Source organism: Moschus berezovskii, chromosome 11 (assembly GCF_049115385.1).
Source record: "Moschus berezovskii isolate FMDL1 chromosome 11, NW_MosBer_1.0, whole genome shotgun sequence".
In the NCBI taxonomy this organism is placed as follows: domain Eukaryota; kingdom Metazoa; phylum Chordata; class Mammalia; order Artiodactyla; family Moschidae; genus Moschus; species Moschus berezovskii.
Window position 1 is genome coordinate 11,028,985 of NC_142470.1, and position 22,345 is coordinate 11,051,329.

General features: G+C 51.5%; 1 protein-coding gene across 3 annotated transcripts in view; it reads right to left on the reverse strand.

Annotated features, from left to right (window-relative positions):
- Nucleotides 1-2,344: 2,344 nt before the first annotated feature.
- The window catches only part of OLFML2A (olfactomedin like 2A), a 28,433-nt gene continuing 8,432 nt past the window's right edge, over nucleotides 2,345-22,345 (reverse strand). For 2 of the 3 annotated variants that reach the window (XM_055399966.2, XM_055399968.2), the window contains exons 3-8: nucleotides 16,419-16,526; nucleotides 13,395-13,604; nucleotides 11,113-11,356; nucleotides 8,736-8,960; nucleotides 7,483-7,668; nucleotides 2,345-6,597 (exon numbers count right to left, since the gene is read on the reverse strand). In XM_055399966.2, coding sequence (XP_055255941.2) covers nucleotides 5,993-6,597; nucleotides 7,483-7,668; nucleotides 8,736-8,960; nucleotides 11,113-11,356; nucleotides 13,395-13,604; nucleotides 16,419-16,526 — 1,578 coding nt within the window. In that variant the 3' untranslated portion in view covers nucleotides 2,345-5,992. The remainder of the gene's footprint in view (nucleotides 6,598-7,482; nucleotides 7,669-8,735; nucleotides 8,961-11,112; nucleotides 11,357-13,394; nucleotides 13,605-16,418; nucleotides 16,527-22,345) is intronic. The other variant, XM_055399967.2, reaches the window with a different exon arrangement.

The window sequence follows — 22,345 nt, forward strand, 5'->3', positions numbered from 1 at the left end:
TTTCTTCCTTCCCTACTCGGTGAAGGGGAAATTCTAGGGCTTGAAGTCCTAGTGAGAAAATCTAGAGGGCAGGAGAAGGTCATCCCCTTTGAGGAGTGCATCAAAACGGGACCAGAGGAGGTTCTTCACTCTCTGACCGGGAGGTAGGCTGGGAGGTGTTGGCACCTCCATGGCTCCAGGAGCAGCCCATACTCCTTGGCAAGGCACAGGGAGCCCCTAAAGATTCTTGGTTCTCAAAGCACCAAGAACACCATGTGGGTGTGTCTATGAAAGGCTTCCGTACCTCCCAGCAGGTTCCCAAGGGGAGGAGTGAGATTTGCTCAGCTTGGTGCCCCCAAGGCTGGCACACAGGCATCAATCACATTGGCTACCCCGCAGCTCTCTGCTGGAAGAGCTGGCAGATCCTCTGAGCAGGGAATTAACTGGTCACAACGCTAACAGGAGTTACTGCCTCCTGAATGCCAACGATGTACTGGGCATCACGATGCTCAGGGGTTATAAAACTGCACAAGACTTGTCACTCCTTTTCTGGCGGGTGATGCTGTCACGCAAGCTGGTAAGAGTCAGAGATAAGTCAGTCTGGCCCCCAAGCCCACTGAGCTCTACAGTCTCTGGCTTATGTGGGCCACTGAGCTGCCCTGAACACTGAACTGGGGTTCAGAGCTGCATGTCTGGCCTGTGAGAGTGTTATTGCCACAGACGACAGAAACACCAGAGCTTTCTTTGCTGGCCAAGTGTCTGGCTGCAGACCGGGGTGGAGTGTTTAGGCAGGTATTTTTCCCTGGATATGGGTTTTCTCATTTTCATAGAACTTCAGGATGGAGAGAATTACTGGAAATATCCCATCTGCTCTCCAACCTTAACGATCTGAGATTACACTCTAGAGATTCCTGCCTGGAACCTGACTCTAGGTTCTGAGGCAAATCACTCAGTTATTTGCAGGCATTTGTTGGGATCTCCTGGGTGCTGATCAACAAGAAGAGAGCAAGTTCTGCTTTCATAGAACTCAGACTCCAGGGACAGGAGATAGGCCTGAAGAAGGAAAACTAATAAATACCTGCTAGTGAAGATACAAGGAAGTTTGTGATGGGGACAACTTTAGACTCAGCATTGAGGGACAGTTTCCCTGGGGGAAGCTGAGACTTGAAAGACCAGGAGGGGGTGGGGGGCATGCACAGGTGCAGGGACCACTGTCCTGGGCAGAGTAACACAAACCTAATGCAAAGTTGGGGGAGGATGGGGCGGAGAACAGATGGGACTGGTGCTGGTGAGGAGCCAGAGTGGGAGGTCATGGTCCAGATTACCTAAAACCCAGCCATGTTTGGCTTGCTTTGGACTAGGATCGGCCCCAGTGGGATCTGAGTGGTGAGAGGGACGTGTCCCCGTCAGCCTCTGCCATGGCAGGAGTGGCACTGTGCTTCTGACTTGTCTGTCCTGTGGGGACTGGGCTGAATAAGTATGTGTATGTGTGTATTTGGGAAGCCAGTCTAAATCCCAGTCACCCATCGGTGGTTTGATTGCTCCTTGGAGATACCTAAGCCACCATGTGAAGGGTAATTAAGTCACATGGGAGAAGCTATTCTCTTTCAATCTCATCCCTCTGATTACATCAAGGACATGTCCACATTCTGCTCGTTTGCCCTTTACATCCCCTGAAGATTTGCTAATCTTCCTTTTTACACAAAGACCTTGGGCCTGCTTTACAGGCATGGTGTCCAGCAAGACTGCGTGTTCTCAGCATCACATTCTGATCACCTTGTGTTTGAGATCACTGGCTATCTTTTACTATGTTAAAAAATTCATCCCTAAAAAAATTTTTTTAAGATTTTTTTCTTTTCATTTTTTGCTAACAGCTTATAAAGCTTCCCTTTGAAATAAAATTAGTAAAAAGAATGAAATGATCAAAAAAAGAAATAATAAAGCATACTGAAGATGTTAAAGGGAAATGTGACAAAAGTCACATGAATGACTGAAGTTTAAGAAACATCAGTCAGTGATGCTCAAGGCCCCCCTCCCTGATTCCACAATACTGTCTTTTCCCCAGGAAAACATTTCTTTTTGTTCTTACCTTCCCATGTCCCCTGATCTGGGATTCTGTCTCTCTGCAGCTAAAGGTGGGGCTGCAAGGTGATGTCTGTACCTTTAGGAATGGCTTGCTTCTCCTCTACCCTGGGAGGGGCCTGGTTTTCAGCCTGACTTGGGTTCTTCCGCCCCAGTTCATCTTCCAGATCAGTTTCCAGTAACAAGGCCAATTCTCATAACAAACTAAGTATTGTTTTAAAGTTATTAAATGTCTGTGTTATGGTAAGGATGCAGATCATAACATTTAATCAAGACTTATAAATCAAACTTTTGATCATATATTTATTTTGGTACAGTCCACCTTGGTGCAAAAAAAATACTGTGGCAATTTACAAAAATAGATAAAATACAATATAATAAAGAGATCAGGGTAAAGGCAAAAGCAGAAAGCTAGAATGAAGCCAGAGTCCAGTAGGAGACTCAGTACAACCACTGTTAAAAATAATCTCACGTTCGACTTTACACTCCCAGTAGCCAAAGCAAAGAAAACTGACTGGTTACAAAATTTTTAACAACAGTTAGTTTTGGGCTTTGGTGTAAAAACAGACCTGGTTCAACTCTTGACTATACTTCTTGTTAGATTTGTGACCCTGAGCAGTTTGCTTAGCCTTTTTGAACTTGAGGTTCATCCCTTGTAATGGGGAAAAGTATGCCAACTGTGGGGTTCCTGGGTGGATTAGTGATGCTGTAGGTAAAGGTGCCTTCTAGCTCTAGGAGGGTACTACTTGGGCCCTCACTAAACTGCATGTCTTCAGCCATTAAAAGGAGTTGACATCTGTCCGCTCTGACAGTCCCTACCCTGCCCGAATGTGAAGCCTGTGAGAAGCACAGCTGGATTCGAACCTAGGACTTCCCAACCCTTCCTTACCCAGCGCTTCCTGACAACCATCCTGGGCTGTATCCTCTTGTCACCAGAGTGGTTTCCAATGTTGTCAAGGAGGAAAAGATGCTTTAGAACAAACTGGCTTTCAGAAGCCCTCAAGTCATTCCCAGGAAACGCCATCCCACTCCCCAAGCCTTACCTTTAGGGCAGCCTCCCGAGGCAGAGGCCTCCTTTTCTCCCCAGACAGAGCAAATTAAATATTAACGCCTAGAACTCTCTCACGAGGAATCAAAGGTAGCAGTCAAAGCCCCTTCCTGTATCATGTTGTTCAGAAACACCAGAGACGGCTTCCTTTGCCTTCACAGCTGAGGTCGGCAGGAAAAGCTGGCTCTCTCCTTCTTTAAGTACCTGCCATCAAATGTAGTAAATCCCACAACAAAAGCTCTTCCCTGCCTCCCATCAATGATAGGACAAAATCCAATTGTCTTAGAATTTCCTTTCCTCTCCTTTATACTCGACTTCGTTCCAAATGTGATTGGAGGGAGTCACTCTTTGGTTTGGCATTCAAGGCTCTTTATGAGCAGACCCCAACCCCCTTCTTGGGTCTCCTGTGCAGGTGCAATTCATGGCTTGGCTCCACTGGTTTAAAAGAAATGAGCACTAATTCTGGAGCTGCTGCGAGAGAGATACACAATTGACAAAAAACATGTACTAACCAGCCATGAAAACCTGACTCTGCTACAGAGTAAACTGCTTGCTTGGGTAAGTCCCTTCACCTCAGTTTTCCCATCTGTAAAATGGGCACACAGAGTATATACCTTCCACTGTTGTGAAGATGCACATGACTTTCTTAGCCCACTGTTGATGTTCATGTTATGTTACCTGATTTGGAAACCTGGCTTTCCACTTAACTGCCTCCACTTCTCTGGGTGCCAGTCTGACTACCTGTAAAATGAGGAAAATAACTGTACCTACAACGTAACCCACATATAAGGATCTGAAAGCAGAAGGGGATTAGTGAATGTTTAAAGGCTGCAACCAGCATCCTGTCCCCGAGAAAACCATTTTGCTTGTCCTTTTTAAAAATCGGTCCATTCTAACTTTCCCTTTTCTAAGACTAATGGGAAGAGAGGAGCCTGAACACTTCTCACATGGCTGGGCTGTGATATCACAAAGCACTGAGTCTTCTAAAACCCACACCCAGGGCCAAGGGAAGTGCTGGGACTTGCAGCCCCCAAAGAGTCTGTACGCTCAGCCCTTGGAGTTCCGCTGGGTGGGGGTGCCTGGATGAGTCCACTACTATGAGTCAGGCCTGGCTCGGCTGGGCGTCATCATTCCCCTTTATTTCGGGGGTGAGTTACAGCTTAAACAAAATAACATCACCTGACAATGTCTGAAAGAAGTGTATTCTGCAAAAAATGCATTTCCTTACACTCCAGGGCATGCAGCTGAATTTCCCATCATGGCAGCTGGGTGTTCATATATACAGACACCTGGGAGCTGGCATGGGGACTGAATGAAAGCAGCAGGGTCCGGGGTTGTGTCGAGATCAGTGGTAAATACCCTTCAAACGTGTTGGGATGGCTGGGGTGCTGGGTGGTCTACGGCCTAGCTGCCTCCAAGCCTGGAGAATAAAGGATTTGGACAAAACCTTTCTGGAGGGAGGTCGGCTGTGTCCTGTTCCCAGAGTGGCCCTGCCCTTTCTCCTTTGTTGATGCAAGGAGTCAGGCTGGAGAACTTCTTCCAGCTCTAAAAATGTTGTTCAAAGCAGATAGGGACAGACCTGAAGGTCTGATCCTCTGGGCTACCCGAGGCTCAGGGGACCCCACCTGTGCATTTTCAGCCCCAAGTTGGACTCCACGCACCCTGGCCTCAATATCACTGAAGCCAGGAAAAGCCTGACCCACAGACCCCTTTCTCCTTCCCTCCCAGCTTCCACCCCCTGGCTCTTCCCTGCCACCAGAAGGTCCAAAACCTCCTCTGTGCTGGCTGCCCAGATCTCAGCCTTCCCCCAGTCTCCCAGGCCAGCTCCCCTAAAGACCAGGTTAGGACTGCCAAGGAAGAGGAAACCTGTTTCGTCCTGGTACTGCCCAGCCTCAGGCTTAGGGTCTTGCTCATGGCAGACCTGGAGTATCCCTGAGTGCACACAGGTTGTGGGTTCAAAAGCCCAAAGAGAAAGGACAAGGTGGAGCCCAGGCCCGAAGGCTCTGGGAGGTAGGGGGGAGAGGTCCCACAGCCTGGGCATGTGGCTGGAGCCAACGCTTCTGGGTGGAGAGGGAGCCCCAGGGCCTGGCCCAGTTCCCCACTCTGGTAGAATTGTGCTGGCAGGCAGCTGCCTGCAGCCTTCTCAGCTGCTGCCTCAGAAACAAATGACGGCACCGATGAAGAATAAGAGAAAATAAAAATGAGTACAGAGGGAGGGGGTCTTGGAATGGGGGCTGGTATTTTTTTCTCGGGGTGTGGTTTCTGCTTAGTGGCTGGGTGACTGTGGAGGTTTGGAATGCAATCAGACAGCGGGTGGGGAAGGGGGGCTGGCCAAAGGCAAGGAGCAAGGACATTAGCCAAAGGGCCCAAAGCCCCAGGGCCACCAGCAGCTCAGTCAGAACAGGGGCCTGGGATGGCATGTAGAGCCGGCCTCCACCCAACACTAGTGTGTTAGTCCCACAGGTTTCGAGTAGCCCCTGGGAAGGGAGACAGACTTCAGAGGACAAGAAAAACCAAGGGAGAGGGGAGAGGGTTGGAGGTAGGGTGAGTATGGTCAGGTCTCATCTGTTAAGTGGGCTGGCCTGATCCAGAATGAGGCCTCAGTCTCCTCATCTGTTAAATGGGCTTAACTGCCTCTACCTCCAAGGGTGGCAAGATTAAGCGGGTTAGTGCACGTGAAGCTCTTGACAGTATTCTGCAGGTGGAAGCGATTATTACTCCACTGGGTGCTAAGGAATGTTGATCCTTTCTAAGCCACCCACCTAGCTCCTATCCCTGGGCATGTCCCCCAATAAATATTTGCTGAGGGAGTCCCTTGCAGGAGTCGCTGTGGGGAGCCCCCATGCCCATGGCCACTCCTCTCCTGTGACCCCAGGTTCCCACTCAGACCACGAACTGGAGGGTGTAGGTGAGCTGGTGGCCGTTGTCCCAGGCGTACAGCACCCGCTCCTTGGGGTTGTAGTCGATCTGGGTGGTGTAGGCGTGCTCGTTGAGGAAGGGCAGCTGCGGGCGGGCATCGGTGCCCGTGTGCGTATCGAAAGCGTAGGCCACGTGGCCCTCCCGCTGGTTGTACGTGTCCACAGCATACAGGATGCCGCACACCAGGAAGCAGTTCCCGTACGAGTTCCGCCGCAGCCGGGTCTTCCACGTGGTCTCACGCTGCACTGACAGGTCGCCAGGGTCCAGGCGGCTCAGCACGATCACCTCGGACTGCGCCTCATCGCGGTCATCCACGGCCGGATAGATGACCCACAGGCCGCTCTCGTCCACCGCGAAGTCGATGTCTGAGTGGCCGCGCCACTTCCAGGGCGTGGTGTCCTCGTACACCACGTCCGGCAGCAGCGCCCAGGAGGCCACGAAGCGCTGCCGCAGGTCATACTTGATGATATTCTTGGTGAAGGCGCGGTTGTAGTAGAAGGCGCCCTGGTACACCACGTGGCCCGTGCCGATCCAGTTGTAGGGCAGCTTGTACATGTTACTCCAGCGGCCTGCGTGCAGGGGGCGGGTGGTCACACCAGAGCCTCTGGAAAGAACCCTCAGCTCACCCCAGGGACCAGCAAGCAATGGAAACGGAGTGAGCTGTGGGCCTGGAGCTGGGCCAATTATCTTGCCCCATCAAGACATTATCCCATTTGCCAAGGAGTAAATGGGGGCTCAGAGGTTCAAGGTTACCAGTTGTGGAACAGCATAGGCCAGGCTGACACCAGGGCATTTGCCCATGCCCTTCTTGTTGCCTAGACTGCTATTTCCCATCTGGTCTGCCTGGGGAATGCCTCAGCATCACATCCTCCAGGAAGTCTTCCCTGGTCTCCAGGCTGGGCTCCCACAGCCCCAAGGCCTCCCTCTAGCACTATATCCAAGTTGTTTCTTGAAGCTTTTGCCACACACATCAGATTGTGCATTTCTGGAGGGCAGGTCATGTCTAACTGACCCTTTCCCCCCATCATGTTCCAGATGTAATAACAAAATTTCTGCCCTTCCCTGTCCAGACTTGAAGCTCCTGTAAGGCCTGGAGCTCTGCTAACCTGTAAGACAGGGTGATAACCCCCCACCTCCTGAAGTTATGGAGATACCATGAATTGATACACACAGGTGATTAGCACATAATAAGCACTCAGCAAGTGCTGCAAACAAGATGGACGTGGTCTTGCCCTCGTGAGTGTCATTTACTGTCAAGGGTAACAGTATTCAGAGTTTCCACTTAGGGGGTGCCCCCAGACTCCCCTTCTTGGGGTGGCTGACCATTCAGAGCTAGACCAGGCTGGGGAAGCCTGGACCACAGGAAACCACAAGGCAAACAAGGGCCATGTCCCCAGGGGAACCCTCCCTAGGCTCCCCAGACCTGCCCCCTTCCCATCTCAGGGGTCTCCCACCTTGCTTGAAGTTTTCCAGATTGCGGAATTCCACCAGGCTGTTTCCATAGTAGTAATTAGTGACATAGATCCTGTCATCCCTGGCAGCGGGGTCCTTCATCCAGGCTCCCTCATGGCGCCCATAGCTGTGGTGTCTCACAGGGGGGTCCACAGCCCGGAGGGTGCCCTCACAGCTCGCCTCTCTGCCTGTGGGAAGCAAGGGGTGCAGCATTTGATACACACACCCACAGGCCCTGAGCCAAAGCAACAGTCCTGGGAACGTTATCTGAATCTTTCTTAAATCCCCTCTGAGATTTTGTTTGTAGCCTTATTTTTTTTTTTCTTTCTTCATAATAAAAGCAATGTCTCTTCATTGTAGAAAACAGAATATTCAGAAAAGGAAAAGGTAGAAAATAAAAATCATTCAAAATTCTGTTATTCAAAGAAATTTTTAAACATGTTGTATTTCCTTCCTTTTCTTATTTTCTCTGCATGTACAGCCACGCAGAAATACTTAAAAAGCACCATCATTCTTCTGAATATACAGTTTTATGTATTCTGTTTTTTCCCTCCACTGAGCAATCTCTCACATCATTAAATGGCCTTTTAATGATGTGATTTCAAGGTTCCACCAGACCGCCAGACAGCTGTGCCACTGAATTAATTTAACCAGTCCCCCTCAGTGTTAGACTTTGAGATTATTTTCAGTTTTCTGACATTAGAAATAGACTACAAGGAAACCAGTTAAGCGGTAGCTGCTGTCCACATATCTGATGGATCCTTTAGGAAAGATTCCTAGAAGTGGAATGCACATGGACCAAAGTAGGGAATGGTTTTAAGACTTGTTATCACAGGCAGCCAAGATGCCCTCCAGAAGGATGGGCTCGATGACTTAATTAGGAAGATTTCTACCTAAGACATAAGCCGAAACTACAAACGTGGACATAAAAAACAGGGCCAGAGACTGGACAGAAGAAATCCGGAAGTAAAAATAGTTGCTGGATTTGATGATGGGATTCTAGGTGATGTTTTAAGAAGAATTTGTTGAGAACACTTATCTGTTTCCCTGTAAATGTGGTCAGGCTTTTCCTACAAAGATCAGATAGACAACATTTTAGACTTTCCAGACCACATATTTCTGTTCCATATTTTTTTTTTAAACAACCCTTAAAATATGTAAAAACTATTCTTAGCTCAAGGGCTGTACAAAAGCAGGCTGCAGGTTGTATTTGGCCTACAGGCAGTAGTTTGCTGCCCCTGTGAGGCTTACTCACCTTGACTGGGGACTTCTGGGTGTGGAGGTGGCTCGGTGGGCAGGGGACTGGTACTGGGGGTGGGGGTGGGGGTGGGATCCGAGACAGGGGTGCCAGGGGCCAAGTCCGCTCCCTCAGGGGCCTGGGGCGCAGCCTCCTCATGCTCTGCCGAGTTGGGCTCGGGTGGCCGGCCCTCCACCCTGGGCGGCAGCTGCTCCAGCCAGGAAGTGCCCTTGAGGGCATTGTCTGTGGAGAGAAGGCCCTGTGCTCACGTCCGAGCAGCACCCACCACTGCCCGGGATCCTCCCCAGGCCCACTGGGCTGCCAGCGGTGGGGCCATGGGGGAAAGCAGGGGATTGCCCCTGAGGAGTGAAAAGCCTTCAAAACTGTGAAGTGGGGAGGTCTTCGTGGTCAGCAGACTGGCTGTAAGCCCCTCAGGTGAGTGGCCTCGGTCAAGTCCCCCTCCTCAGTGGGCCTCAGCTTCCCCTTCTGTGAAATCAGAGTTGTGAGGTCTACCACATCAAGCTGTTGTATCGATGAGAGAAAAACGTATATGAGACATTTGCACAGATTCTGGCAAATGTGAGGTGCCGGACCCGAGACCCCTTTCCCTCCTAAAGAAATACTTTGTACCAATGTTTTCATTTCCTGGATCCAATTTCAGGAGGCAGAAACCCCTGCTCCCGTATTACAGACATTGTCTTTGTCTGGAACCACCCTTTAGTTTCTCTCATCCGGGATTTGACACTGCAGGTAGGGCAGGCCAGGCGTGGCCAGCTTCCCATCCCCTCTGGATCCCAGGTCTCTGTCCCCTTGTTCATCTCCTAACTCCCATCTCTCAGCTTGCTTGCCTTCCCTTCTTCCTCCACCCCTGTTGGCATGGGCTGTGCTGACCGGAACTTCTTCAGCTCCGTAGATCTGGTTGGGGCCATCTCTGGGTCATCCCTGACCCACGCTCCCCTGGGTTGGAATGGTTGGGGTCAGGGAAATGGTTGGAATGGGCAGGGAAAGCAGTAAGACTCCATGGCACAGAGCAGGGGACAAAAATTCTTCAGCTTCTGGGTTCCAGCCCCACGAATTTGCTGCAAAACCTGGAGGTGGTCACTTCACCTCTCTGAACTTGTTTCCTCTCCTGGATCAACTGCGACAGCATGCGTGCAAGGATTCAAAGCTGTGATTCCAGAGACAAAGGAACTGTGCTGTCGCTACTGCAGTGGCAGGGCCCCCAGAGGTGTACTGAGGCTCATGTGACTTCTACCTTGTCTCTTCCTGCTGGGCTTCCTCTTTGCACAGGGTGTAGCCAGGCCCCAGTGGGGAGCAGCCCCTGGAGTCTCTAGGGAATGAAGGCACACCCTCTGGTCAGCGGGCCTCAGCGGGGCCCAACCTTGGCACCTAGCCAGGGCAGGGCTTGTTCCCACAGGCCTCACTGGCAGAGTCTGATGCCTGCAGCTGTTCATGGGCAGGGCCCTGGCCAGGGGTCAGCGGCTCTACACGGTGGCCAGGCTGAACTGGCAGGACTCAGAGCTGACAGCTGGCACCAGGAGCTGGGGAGAAGAGGCCCCTGAGATCTGAGAGACCAAGAATTGAGGGGCTCTTGGGAGACTGGTCCCTCACAGTTCCACTCCTGGCCCCCTTGGGCATGGGCTAGGCAGAAAACCTCAGTGGAGGAGGTGATCAGCAGGACCCAGGAAGGGGAAGCAGGCTGGGGACACCTCTCGGGGACATCAGAGGAGAGCAGGCATCTGGGAGGAGCTCAGAGGGAGGATCAGGACCACACTAGTGGGGATGGCCCAGAAATCTGGGAACTCTTGGAACTTTCATCTCTTGTTTTTCGATTAATTATTTCGTTGCACTTCACTGTGATCTGGTAGGGAGCTGTGAGAAAGAGACCAGAGTCTGTGGGCTCTTCTTTGGGGGGAAAAGAGTGGGATGTGCTGGAGAGGCCATTCACTCCAATGCCAATCTGGGCATGGGAGGTGCTGCAGAGGCCCTGGGGCACTTCCCAGAACCCTGGTCTGGCCCCTGCATTCTCCCGCCCCACCAGAGGCAGCTGCTTGGTTATGCATGTGCTTTTCCCCACTAGACCATGAGCTTCATGTTAGGCAGAATGACTGGAAGGTACAGCACACACACAGTGAAACTTCAGCAAATCTTTCAAGGAAGGAGGAAAAGTCCAGTGAGAAGGAGACAGCTAGAAATACTGCAGGGGTGCTTCACGTTGATTTTATCGTTTCATCCCCACCCAACAAGCCCAGGAGGGGGATTATCCCATTGTGTGGACGAGCGAAGGGCACCACCAGGTAAACCACGGAGCTGAGATCTGGGGCATTCTACAGGAGAGATCCTGGGTCCCTGTAGGACTCCTGCTCCCCAAGGTTCCAGTCTTCCTCCAACTCACCAGCCATGGCCTCGGTCGTGTCCTTCCTGCCTGCCTTGTAGTAGGTGATGCCTCGGATCACGGCCTGCTGCTGGGCCAGGGCCCGGGGCTTGGCTGTGGGCTGGGGATATCTGTCTTTGCCCTCCTTCAGCCTCTCCACCTTCAGCAGCTTCTCCTTAGGAGGTTTCGAGAGGCCCTTGTCGACAAAGCTCTTCTGCACGCTGCCATATTTGTTGTTGTCTTTGCCTTTCCCTCCAGCTGTGTCCTGGGGAGAAGGGGAGTCTCAGACTTGGAGGGTGGTAGAAGGGATGTTTCAGGGGGTCAGGGAGGCTCAGCATTTGGGGGCTGGTCGTGGTGGGTGGCTCTAGGCCCTGTGTCCCAGGTGTTCGTGAATTCACAGCTCTCCTCCCATAGTGGCGACATCCGTGACCAGGGTGTGCCTTAGTTTCCCTACTCAGCTCTCGAGCTCCCCGGTAGGCTTGCAGCCCAGCCTGATAGGTTAGATTCCTGTTCCTCCCAATTCCAGTTCACTCTGCCTGGGGGGGTAGACTGCAGTGGTCAGCTCCCCGGGGAGGTCAGCTTCCCCTCCGTCTCTCTCACTCACTGGTCTTTGTGTGTGAGCAGGGAGAGGTTCTCAGGCCCTCCTGACCAATTCATCTCAGTGTGCCTGGAATTTTCCCAGTTAGCGCTGAAAGTCCCGTATCCCGGGAAACCCTTCAGTCCTGGGCAGACTGGGATGGTTGGTCACCAGGGCATTGACCTTAGGGCATGCTGTTTCTAACATTTTAAGAATTTTGTTATTTTAGCTTCCTTTTAAACGCCTCTGATGCTGGCTTGGCACGCGAACACTGAGCCTGTGACATTACCCATTGTTAGGCAGGATCTCCAGGAGATACAGCAAGGACTGTATCTAGACTTTCTGTGCCACTGCCCCATCAGGACTCATTCCGGCTCTGAAACTGGCACGGAATGAGCAGGAAGCCAGCTCTGGGCCGAGGCACCAGGCTTCCTCCCTGCTTTATCAGCATCTATGTGGTCCTTGCTGCAGACACAGATGGTCCCATCATCAAAATGTCAGCACAGGAGGCTGAGGGGTGGAGAGGAAGAGCGTAGGCTGGGCCGTCACGCAGGCCCAGGTTCCATCAAGGCCACTTTCTCCGAGTGACCCTGCTCCATGCTTCCTCATCTGCCAAACCGACAATGAGCATCCGTCCTTGCAGGTCGCTGTGGGCTTCGCTGAGAATGTCTGTGAAGAAGTCAGCTGCCTTCTTCCCCCACTCACCAGTAAACAAGGCCACTGTGGGAGCGATGGGGGCTGTGTCCTGCACGTGGTGAGTGGTCAAAGGAGCGAATGGAACTAAAGTCTAGTCTGTGCTCCATCTGCCAAGGCACACATCCTGGTGTGTGTCAGTCATAGGAAGGAGCCTTCGGATAATTTATCCACCCAAAGAGGACCCTCCTTTTTTTTCTTTTACTTGTTTTTGTTGCCCTGGGTCTTCATTGCTGTGCAAGGACTTAGCAGTTGCTGTCCTCAAGCTTAGCTGCAGTATATGGGATCTTAGTTCCCTAGCCAGGGATGGAACCCGAGCCCACTGCATTGGGAGCTCAGAGTCTTATCCACTGGACCAGCAGCGAGGTCCCTCCCCCTTCTAATTTATCTGACCAGTGGGAGAGTCTTTTCTGCAATCTGTCTGGCTAGAGGAGGGCGTTTTTCCCAAATTTGCCCAAAGGGTGTGTTATATGTCATGGATGGCTCTGCCTGGTGACAAGGGCAGTGCCTTTGCACGCTTTGGGGGCTGAGTTTGAAGATGGAAGGCTGGGTGTTTGCTGCAGGATGTCTCTACCCCACGATCAATTGGTTGCATGAAGAAGTGGTATTAGTTGGCTCGGGTCCCGGAGGCATTGCCCGCATACACCCCGAGCAGAACTGATGCAGCCAGGGGCCCAGCCACAGCAGATGAGGTTACAAGTGGTTGTGCTGTAGGTGACCTGGTTCCCCCTGGACCAGGCAGGGAGGGTCATCTCTGCAACCCTGTCCCCGCTAGTTTGGAACCAGGAGTGAGAACACTGCCAATCGCCTGGCTCAGGAGCCCCATGTCTCTCCCGGCTCACCTGTCTGGCTGCTTACTGTGCAGCAGGCACCTCCTCGCCCCCACCCTGCCAGGGCCTCTCCCACCGGGCCAGCCCTCAGCCCCAACCCATGACCGCAACCCAGGACCCAGCTGGCCCTCGGGGCCGAGGTCCCGGCACCCTGTGCTCCCAGCCCACCCACCTGTGGTCCCGTCACCAGAGCCTGGTCTCACCTGAGCCTTGCTGCCGGCGCGGGGGGCCGGGGCGGTGGCGGGCGCCGTGGCCGCGTCCTTCTGCAGCAGCTGGAGGCCCAGGCTGGCGAGCTCCTTCTTGATGCTCATCATGATGGCTGAGTGGTTCTCGTAGTGCCTCAGCTGCTCGCCGAAGTGGCGCATGCTCTCCCTCACCACCTCGTTCTCCCGGCTCAGGTTGGCCTTGATGCTCTGTGGGGGCGGGACTCGAGGTCTTTCCAGTCTCCGGGCTGTCTCCCACCCTGGGGCACACCCCGGCTTCTGCCATCAGGCTTTGCCAACCCAGTCTCCCAACCCAGGGCCCAGGGGAATGGGTGGGGCGGCACCCAAGAGCAGCAGTGAAATAAAGCATGCTGCTCGAAACCCCGTGGTTATTAATTTTAATTTAAAAACTGCATAAATGATCAATTAGAAAATATGTTCATAGTACTAAATTAAAGGACACAAATGGATAGAAAATCTGTCTCCCATCCTCCTGTTTCTGGGGTCATTGTGACGGCATTCTTTCTTTTTTCTTTCGTTTTTCTTGGCCATGCTGTATGGCCTGTGGGATCTTACTTCAGACGCTGAACCCTGGCAGGGACCAAAGCCCTTAGCAGTGAAAGCTCAGCGTCCTAACCACTGGACTGCGAGGGAATTCCTCTTCTCCCTCCCTCCCTCCTTTCTTCCCTCATTTCCACTTTGCTTTCTCCCCTGAGTCTGTTTTGGGAACTCTTGCACGTCTGTGTATATAGCGCTCCTTACGCCTTCTACTGACCACACAGTTGGCCACTGTCTGGATGGACCAAAATGTATTTAGCTAGTCCCTTATGGATCCACCTTTTAAGTTGCTACCCATCTTTTGCTACTTTAAAAGTACCTTTAAATTCACAAGTAATACATAAATATCCCCCTTTCATAGAATAAACATAAACTCATTGGGGTTTTGCTGTGGCCTCTGATCCCTGCCTAGTCTCCAGGTCTCCAGCTTTTCTTCTCGGACTTGTTGGCTCCACCCACGGCACCAAGCCCCATCTTCACCCCCTGCTCTGCTTCTGCTGCCCTGCCTCATTGTCCCCCTCCTGCTGCAGACACTGCCTGGCTTTGGCAGCCCCTGGGCCCACAGGCTTCCCTGATTTCTCAGATGGTGAAAAATCCGCCTGCAATGCAGGAGACCCAGGTTCCATCCCTGGCTTGGGAAGATCCCCTGGAGAAAGGAAGGGCAAACCCACTCCAGTATTCTTGCCTTGAGAATTCCATGGACAGAGGAGCCTGGTGGGCTACAGTCCACAGGGTCACAAAGAGTCGGACACGACTGAGCGACTAACATACACACACACAGCCCCACTCCCACCTGGATCACAGGGAAGACAGAAGGCAAACCATGTAAGGCAGCTTTCTCAACCTCAGCACTATTGACATTTGTGGATTGTGGGACTGTCCTGCATTGTAGGATGTTTAGCAGCATCCCAACCACTGCCCACTAGAACCAACAGCATCCGCCACCCACTTTCCCCAAATTGTGACAACCAGAAATGGCTCCAGATACACCAGCTGTGCCCTGGGGAGCAAAATCATGCAGGGCTGAGAACCACTGGCATAAGGGAAGAAAGCAGAGAGAAGCGGGGACCCCAAAGTGCTGCCTGACTTCCTGTGATGTTTTTCCCTTAGGCAGAGGGAGCCAGCTCCTCCTGAGGCTGTTCTCTCTGTCTCCTCCCAGTGTTAGCAAAAAACTTCTTTTGTTTTTCACAGCTATCACTTAGTGAACAGAAGCAAAGCAAAGATAATGCAAAACAGAAGACAATTTAAAAATCATTTCTTTATGGCTGTGGAAATCATTGTCTGGCTCCTCCAGATTGTCTGGCTCACAGATATGTGAAGTGAGTTAACATTTCCTAAGATTACAAGAGGAAAGAAAGGTCAAAGCAGAACTGTGGAACCAACAACAGGAGGACCTGGCACGTACTATGCACAGGAAACACTGGGGCACAGTAGAAATTCAACAACTGTTACTATCTTTCTCCCGTGCTGGCACAAAAGAGATACTCACCAAATAATCTTCGAATAATTAAGTGACCCCGGACTTTGGGGTTTGTAGGGGTTAATAGGGGCTTTCCAGGTGGCACTAGTGGTAAAGAACCTGAGTGCAATGCAGGAGACCCAGGTTCATCCCTGGGTCAGGAAGATCCCCTGGAGAAGGAAATGGCAACCTACTCCAGTATTCTTGCCTGGATAATCCCGTGGACTGAGGAGCCTGGCAGGCTATAGTCCATAGGGTTGCAAAGCTTTGGACATGACTGAAGTGACTTAGCACGCATGCACACAAGGGGTTAATCTCCCCTTGTGGGGCACAGGATGCCCAGGTGCCCCCTCCCACTGGAAAGGAAGCCAGGAAAGGAAGCCCCTCACACCCCTGCTGGCAGCTGCATATCCCCATGCTCTCAGCAGCCCAGCAGGGACCGGATGCAGGAAACAGGCGGAGGCCAGGCTGTGCCAGCAGAGACACAGACCTCAAACCTGAACCTCTATGCTCACTCAGCTCTGTTCCCGTCCTCAGGGGGCAGTATCAGCCACCCACCCAGGCCTCCGGCGCCTCCGGCACATTTGCCCTGAGCAGGAGAAGACACTTAGCACCTCGGTCTCCACTGTAGGTGGGTCCTTGAACAGTCATGCTGCCTTGGGCCTGGCCCCAGGAGGCTTGGCCAGTCCTTCACAACACTCGTGTTTCATATGAATGGTCGCCCCCAGACTTGTGCCCCGGTCTTGGTGAACTGAGGGTGGCTACAAGTTCCAGCCCCCTCCACACCCCTTTCACACAATCAGCAGGCACCTCAGTTTCTCCACCCAGCCCTCCAGCTTCCTGCGGGCCCTCGAGGCCCAGTCGGATCTCCTCCTCAAAGGTTGAACCCTGTGGCCTGCATCTCCTTCTCCCAGCTCCCTCCTGGAATCCAGCTTCTAACAACCACCAGGGTCCACACAGAACTGCCCAGGCAGCAACCTGGCCACCAGCTTGAGCCCTGCCCTTACCTCTTCCAATGTGTTCATCTGGGAAGCCACCTTGTGGACATAGGCGTGCACTTTCATGAGGTCCATGCTGTACAAGGTGCCCTCCAGGAGATCCACCATGGACTGCAGCTGCCAGGGAAGGGTGAGGGTTAGGGAAAAGGCACAGCACGTGGCAGGACAAGAAGTAACAGAACTGGACATGGAACAATGAACTGGTTCAAAATTGGGAAAAGAGTACATCAAGGTTGTATAGTGTCGCCTTGCTTATTTAACTTGTATGCTGAGTACATCATGTTAAATGCTGGGTTGTGAAGCACAAGCTGAAATCAAGATTGCAGGGAGAAATATCAATAATCTCAGATACATAGCTGATGACAGAAAGTGAAGAGGAACTAAAGAGCCTCTTGATTAAGGTAAAAGAGGAGAGTGAAAAAACTGGCTTAAAACTCAACATTCAAAAAACTAAGATCATGGTATCTGGTCCCATCACATCATGGCAAATAGATGGGGAAAAAATGGAAACAGAGACTTTATTTTCTTGGTTTCCAAAATCACTGTGGATGGTGACTGCAGCTATAAAATTAAAAGATGCTTGCTCCTTGAAAGAAAAGCTATGACCAACCTAGACAACATATTAAAAAGCAGAGACATCACTTTGCTGCGTATGGATGTGAGAGTTGGACCATAAAGAAAGCTGAGTGCCAAAGAATTGATGCTTTTGAACTGTGGTGCTGGAGAAGACTCTTGAGAGTCCCTTGGACTGCAAGGAGATCCAACCAGTCCATTCTAAAGGAAATCAACTCTGAATTATTCATTGGAAGGACTGAAGATGAGGCTGAACTTCCAATACTTTGGCCACCTGATGCAAATAGCCGACTCACAGAAAAGACCCTGATGCTGGGAAAGATTGAAGGCAGGAGGAGAAGGGAACGACAGAGGATGAGATGGTTGGATGACATCACCGACTCCATGGACATGAGTTTGAGCAAGTTCCAGGAGATGGTGAAGGACAGGGAAGCCTGGCATGTTGCGGTTTATGGGGATGCAAAGAGTTGAACACAACTAAGCATATTCCACATATGGCAGGCACTGTGTCAGGGCCTGAATGAACCACTTAATTCATAACAACCCCGAGGACAGTGGAGCAGTGGACACCGAAGGAGCTCTATCCACACCCTGGATCACTGCTTCTGTTTCTCGTGCCCAAGCCTGGCTTCCACGTGCCTCCCTTTTAACAGCCTGTATCTGTGACTCTTCAGAGCCACGTTGCCCCTCAAAGTGTTTGGGAGTGTCCGTCCTCCTGCGGCAGTCTGTAGGCAAGGGCAGCCTGGTGTGGACATCTAGAAGCCACATCCTAGCCCTGCAGGACAAGTGAGCTGCCACTCATACTCCAGCGTCCCCTGCAGCTGGGGCTGGCACTTGGCTGGAACCGTTCCTCTACTGGGCTCCTTTCCTTCCCCCTCCCTCCCCAGCCCTGCTGCTGCTTCATCCGCTTCAGTATCAGCTCCTCCTGGGAGTCCTTTCATAATAAGTCATCTGTACACAAGAGTCTGCTTCTGGGCACCCGACCTATGATAAGGTTTGGAGGTCTTTTATCTCTGTCGTGCAGATAGGGAAGCTGCTGCTTAAAGAGGTGAAGCCAAGGCCCCCGGCTGTTAAATGGTGGAGCCAGAAGCAGAGCTCAGATTGGTATAAACCAAAACCTCTTTCCCATCATGCTTTACTGCGCCTGTCTGGGTTCAGGTGGGGAAACTGAGGCCAAGAGATGGGGAGGGGCTTGCACAACCAGTGAGTAGCAGATGCCGCGTCTCCCTCGCCCAGTTCATGACTCTCCCCTCAGCTGCCCAACTCCATCCCCTCTCTGTCACACCTCATCAGGATGTGATCCTTCCCTCCAGATGGCCAGGATGCCAGTGAGAGTGTCAGGGAAACCTTGGCACAAAGGGCCAGTTGGGAAATCAGCTTTCCCTTGCCTCTAGTGGGCAGTTCCTCCAGTCCACCCCCTGTATGCATTCTCAGGGCCTGAGCAGGCTGGCGCTCCTGTTTGGCCTTGGCCAGCTGTTTCCAACAGTTTTACTCCCACTCTCCCAGGGGTGTTCAAGCTGTTTTAAGCCAGACAGTTCTCTGAGTAGACTCTGATCTTGAAAACAGAAAAAGAGGAACTCTGGTGGAAGCAGGGATAGGGCCCTGAGCCTCCTCTGCTTCCCCACAACCTTGTTCAGCCTTGGAAGGGTTGCATGGTACCCCCAGGGCTCTGTGGACTTCGGTTTCAGAACTGTGCAGTTTCAGAACTAGACGCTCCTGGGTCTCAGCTTCTCTCTGGGAGGTGGGCTGCAGGGGTATGGTGCAGAGCAGTACCGTCTGGACAGGGCTCAGCTCAGAGTGGGTGCATAGCAAGGGCTTCATGAATATCAGTGATCAGTACCATTCCAGGAGGCTAAATGGGACCTCCCAGCTTCACTTCTGTTGCCTTCAAGGCCACCAAAAGTGCTTTCCCGAAGCACAGCTTTGACCATGGGTCTCTCCCCTGCCAGATGGCTCACTGTGGCTCCCCACTGCCCAGGTGGGGCTTCTAATCTCCTAAGCCTGGCACTCAAGGTTGCTTCGATCTGCCCCTGCCATCTTCTTTGGTCTCAGCAAATGTTCACTCTGGCCCAGGCATTAAGGACAGTGATGACAATATAGACACGAGCTTCTGTGATCCTTCATAGGCTGTCAAGGAGTGCAGAGTGACACAGAGGTGTCCAGATCAGGGAACACAGATGGAAACACACACAGGTGCCCAGGTCATTAACAGCAGGGCACTGACCTTGTCTGGGAGTGGGTGTGGGTTGGAAAAGTCTGCCAGGAGGAAGACTGAACTGAACTCTGAAGGAGAAGCACAAATTGAGCAACAATGGCCAGAGACAGACATTCCAGGCCAAGGGAACAGCTCGTGCAAAGAGCTGAAGGTGTGAAGACACATGGCGGGTTTGAGCCAAGCTACTCAAAGTGTGGTCTGCAGACCAGCACCATTGCCAGTCCAAGCTGCTCATTACCAGTCTGTGATTAAATAATTATGCAAAGCGAGAGTAGACTTTCATAAAATTTCAGAGCCGTTCAACAGAGAAATTTTATATCTGTGGACTCTACTAATAAAACACTGGACTTGTATTTAGTTTTTTTGTTTATAGTCCATTTCATTTTTCTAACAACTAATTTTACAGTATTTTACAAAATATTGACTCTTGACAGATTTTTAAAAAACTGGTCTTTCACCATATATATTTTGAGAAGCACAGTATGGAATTGACCGGTGGCTAGTAAGGCTGGGACAGACAAGGGCAAGGAGGCACCCTGGGTCATACCCATTCTACTCATTCTCTTCTAGCCTGTCTATTGCTGCTCTGCCTGAGGGACTCCTACACATCCCTCAATGCCCAGTTCTAATGTTTCCTCCTCCTCAGGACTACCACGGTCCCTGGGATGTCACTTGGTCTAGCACTGACTACCGAGCCATTATTGGGATCAGCAGCTGTGTCCCCACAGGACTGGGATTTCTCAAGGGTGGGGCCGTGTCTGGTTCATGTCCAGAAGGAAAGGAAGTGAAGAGGTGAGAAACACTGCTCCTCCCTGCGGCCACCTCCCCAAGAAAGGGGATCTAGAATCCCATTCTTCTTCCTCGGAGCCGTGCAACTAAGGTCCGGTAACAGTCGCAGTTCTTGGCTTGAGGGGAAGGGCTGGGGTGGAGACAAGGAGCAGGTATAGGTGGGTATGCTCTGTCATCCTTCACAGTGGCTTCTCCTAACCTCTTCTGGGGTGGTGGTGGGGTACCCACGGAGGAGGGCGGAGCCACACCAAATAGAAGAGGCCTCAGCCCTGTCTGGTACTGCTTCTGTCCATGGCTCCTCTTGGGGCTCTCTGGGTACCTCTCAGGCCCTCACGTTTGCTCCTAAGGTGTCGAGGAGGCAGAGTATCTTCTCTGGGCTCTTCCTACAAGCCCACCAGTTGGGTTAATCCTACCACTGCCCCACTCTAGTCCTCTAAGGCTGAATAAAAAATCCCACGGCTGCTGTGCACCGAAAGGCCTAAGGGATATCTCCAGGCTAAGAGAACTGCCCAGTGGCCTCTCCACTGGGCAAGGGGACACAGCAGAGAATTCTTGGGTTCAAATCTTAGTGCTGCCAATTTCTTGCTCTGTGATCTTAGGCAAGTCATAATTCCTCTCTGGGCCTCAGATTCCTCCCCCAAGTAAAGCTGGGAACATAAGTTCCCTCTCCAAAGGGTTGTAGCAAGGATTAAACCAGCTAGCCTTTAGAAAAAGGTTTTGTCCAGCCTCATGTCCAGTATGCTTACAGTTGGGTTACTGAGAAGTGGATGTGAGCAAAAGTTGATTTGTCCCTGTAACTGAAGACTGGCCTATGGCTCAGTCCCTGGAGTCTGCAGAATGCTAGTGAATTTGGGAGACAGTGTGGTCCAGGAATTGCCAAGTTGTCAAGAAGTCACTTGGGGACTTCCCTGATGGTACACTGGATAAGAATTGCTTGTCAATTCAGGGGGCACTGGTTCAATCCCTGGTTCAGGAAGATTCCACATGCAGCAGAGCAGCTAAATCCATGTGCTGCAACTACTGAGCCTGTACTCTCTAGCCTGCAAGTTGCAACTACTGAAGCCTGAGCTCCTAAACCTGTGCCCTGCGACAAGAAAAACACCACAGTGAGAAGCCCATGCACTGCACCAAAGAGGAGCCCCGCTCACCACAACTAGAGGAAAGCCCACTCAGCAACAGAGACTCGTCTCAGCCAAAAATAAACTAAAGAAAGAATTTCATTCCAAAAAAAAAGAAGCCACTTGGCCTAAAATTCAACCCAACCCCCGCCCCCCAAAACTTTGAGAGTTTTGGTATCCATCCAGTTGTTACAAAAATAAAACTAAAGTTAAATTTAAAGAAAACATTTTGAGCCAAATGTTGGGAGACAATTCTTCCTGGGGCCTCTTGCTTTTCTGTGTGTCTTGCCTGCAGAGGCGCTTACTGTTCTTGTTCCAGGCCACCTTGCTATAGAGTGAACAGCCTTGGAGCAGCCAGAGAATGTTTCCCTCCAGAGCAGGAAAGGTGGGTTTGGTGCTCCTTATAAGAGATTTGGATTCTCTAAGTAGGAGCTCTTCTCTTGGAAGACATCCCACTGAATGTGCACGTGTTATCCAGCCCCCACTGCATCACCCCACGGGAAGTGAGTGGGAGAACCAGTGCAAGAAAGTGGAGACACTCTGGTGACCATGAGTAATAAAGTCCTTTGTCTCTGGCTCATGTCTTCTGCCAGCGTCCATGAAACTGGCAGGCTGACTTGTTAGTTTACAAGTAGGGTAACATCTCAGTGAACGTCACAGTTCTTGACACGAAAAGGGCAAAATAGACACGTTTGGAAGAAATTATAAAAGAAACAGATCCTATCAAAAGCCACCAAATTCTCTGTGATGACCTACAGGGGTGATGGGAGGGAGACTCCTGAGGGAGGGGATACATGTATACTTAGAGCTAATTCACGTTGTTGTACAGCAGGAACTAACATAACATCGTAAGTCAATTATCCTCCAGTTTGAGAAAAGGCCATCAAATTATCTGGGCTATTACAAAAAGGAAGACAGGAGAGGAGGGTGATTTGGAACACATGCTTTGGACACAGAAGGATCTGAGTTCAAATCCTAGCCCCACCAGGCCTTCCAAGGACGGAGTTCTGCAACGTGTGAATGGTACCCGGGTGCCTGGCTGGCTGGGTAGCTGTGATCTCCCTGTCCACGTCTATCCAAGCTATGGGTCCTGGTGGTGGGCCTGGCACAGGGCTGGGTCACCCAGAGGTGGCACCTCTTTCTAATCTTCCTGTGGTGGATGCGCGGTTATAAGCACAACATTCACATAAAAACAGGGTATAGATTTAAGGCTGCATGTCATTATGTGAGCTCTTGGGCCA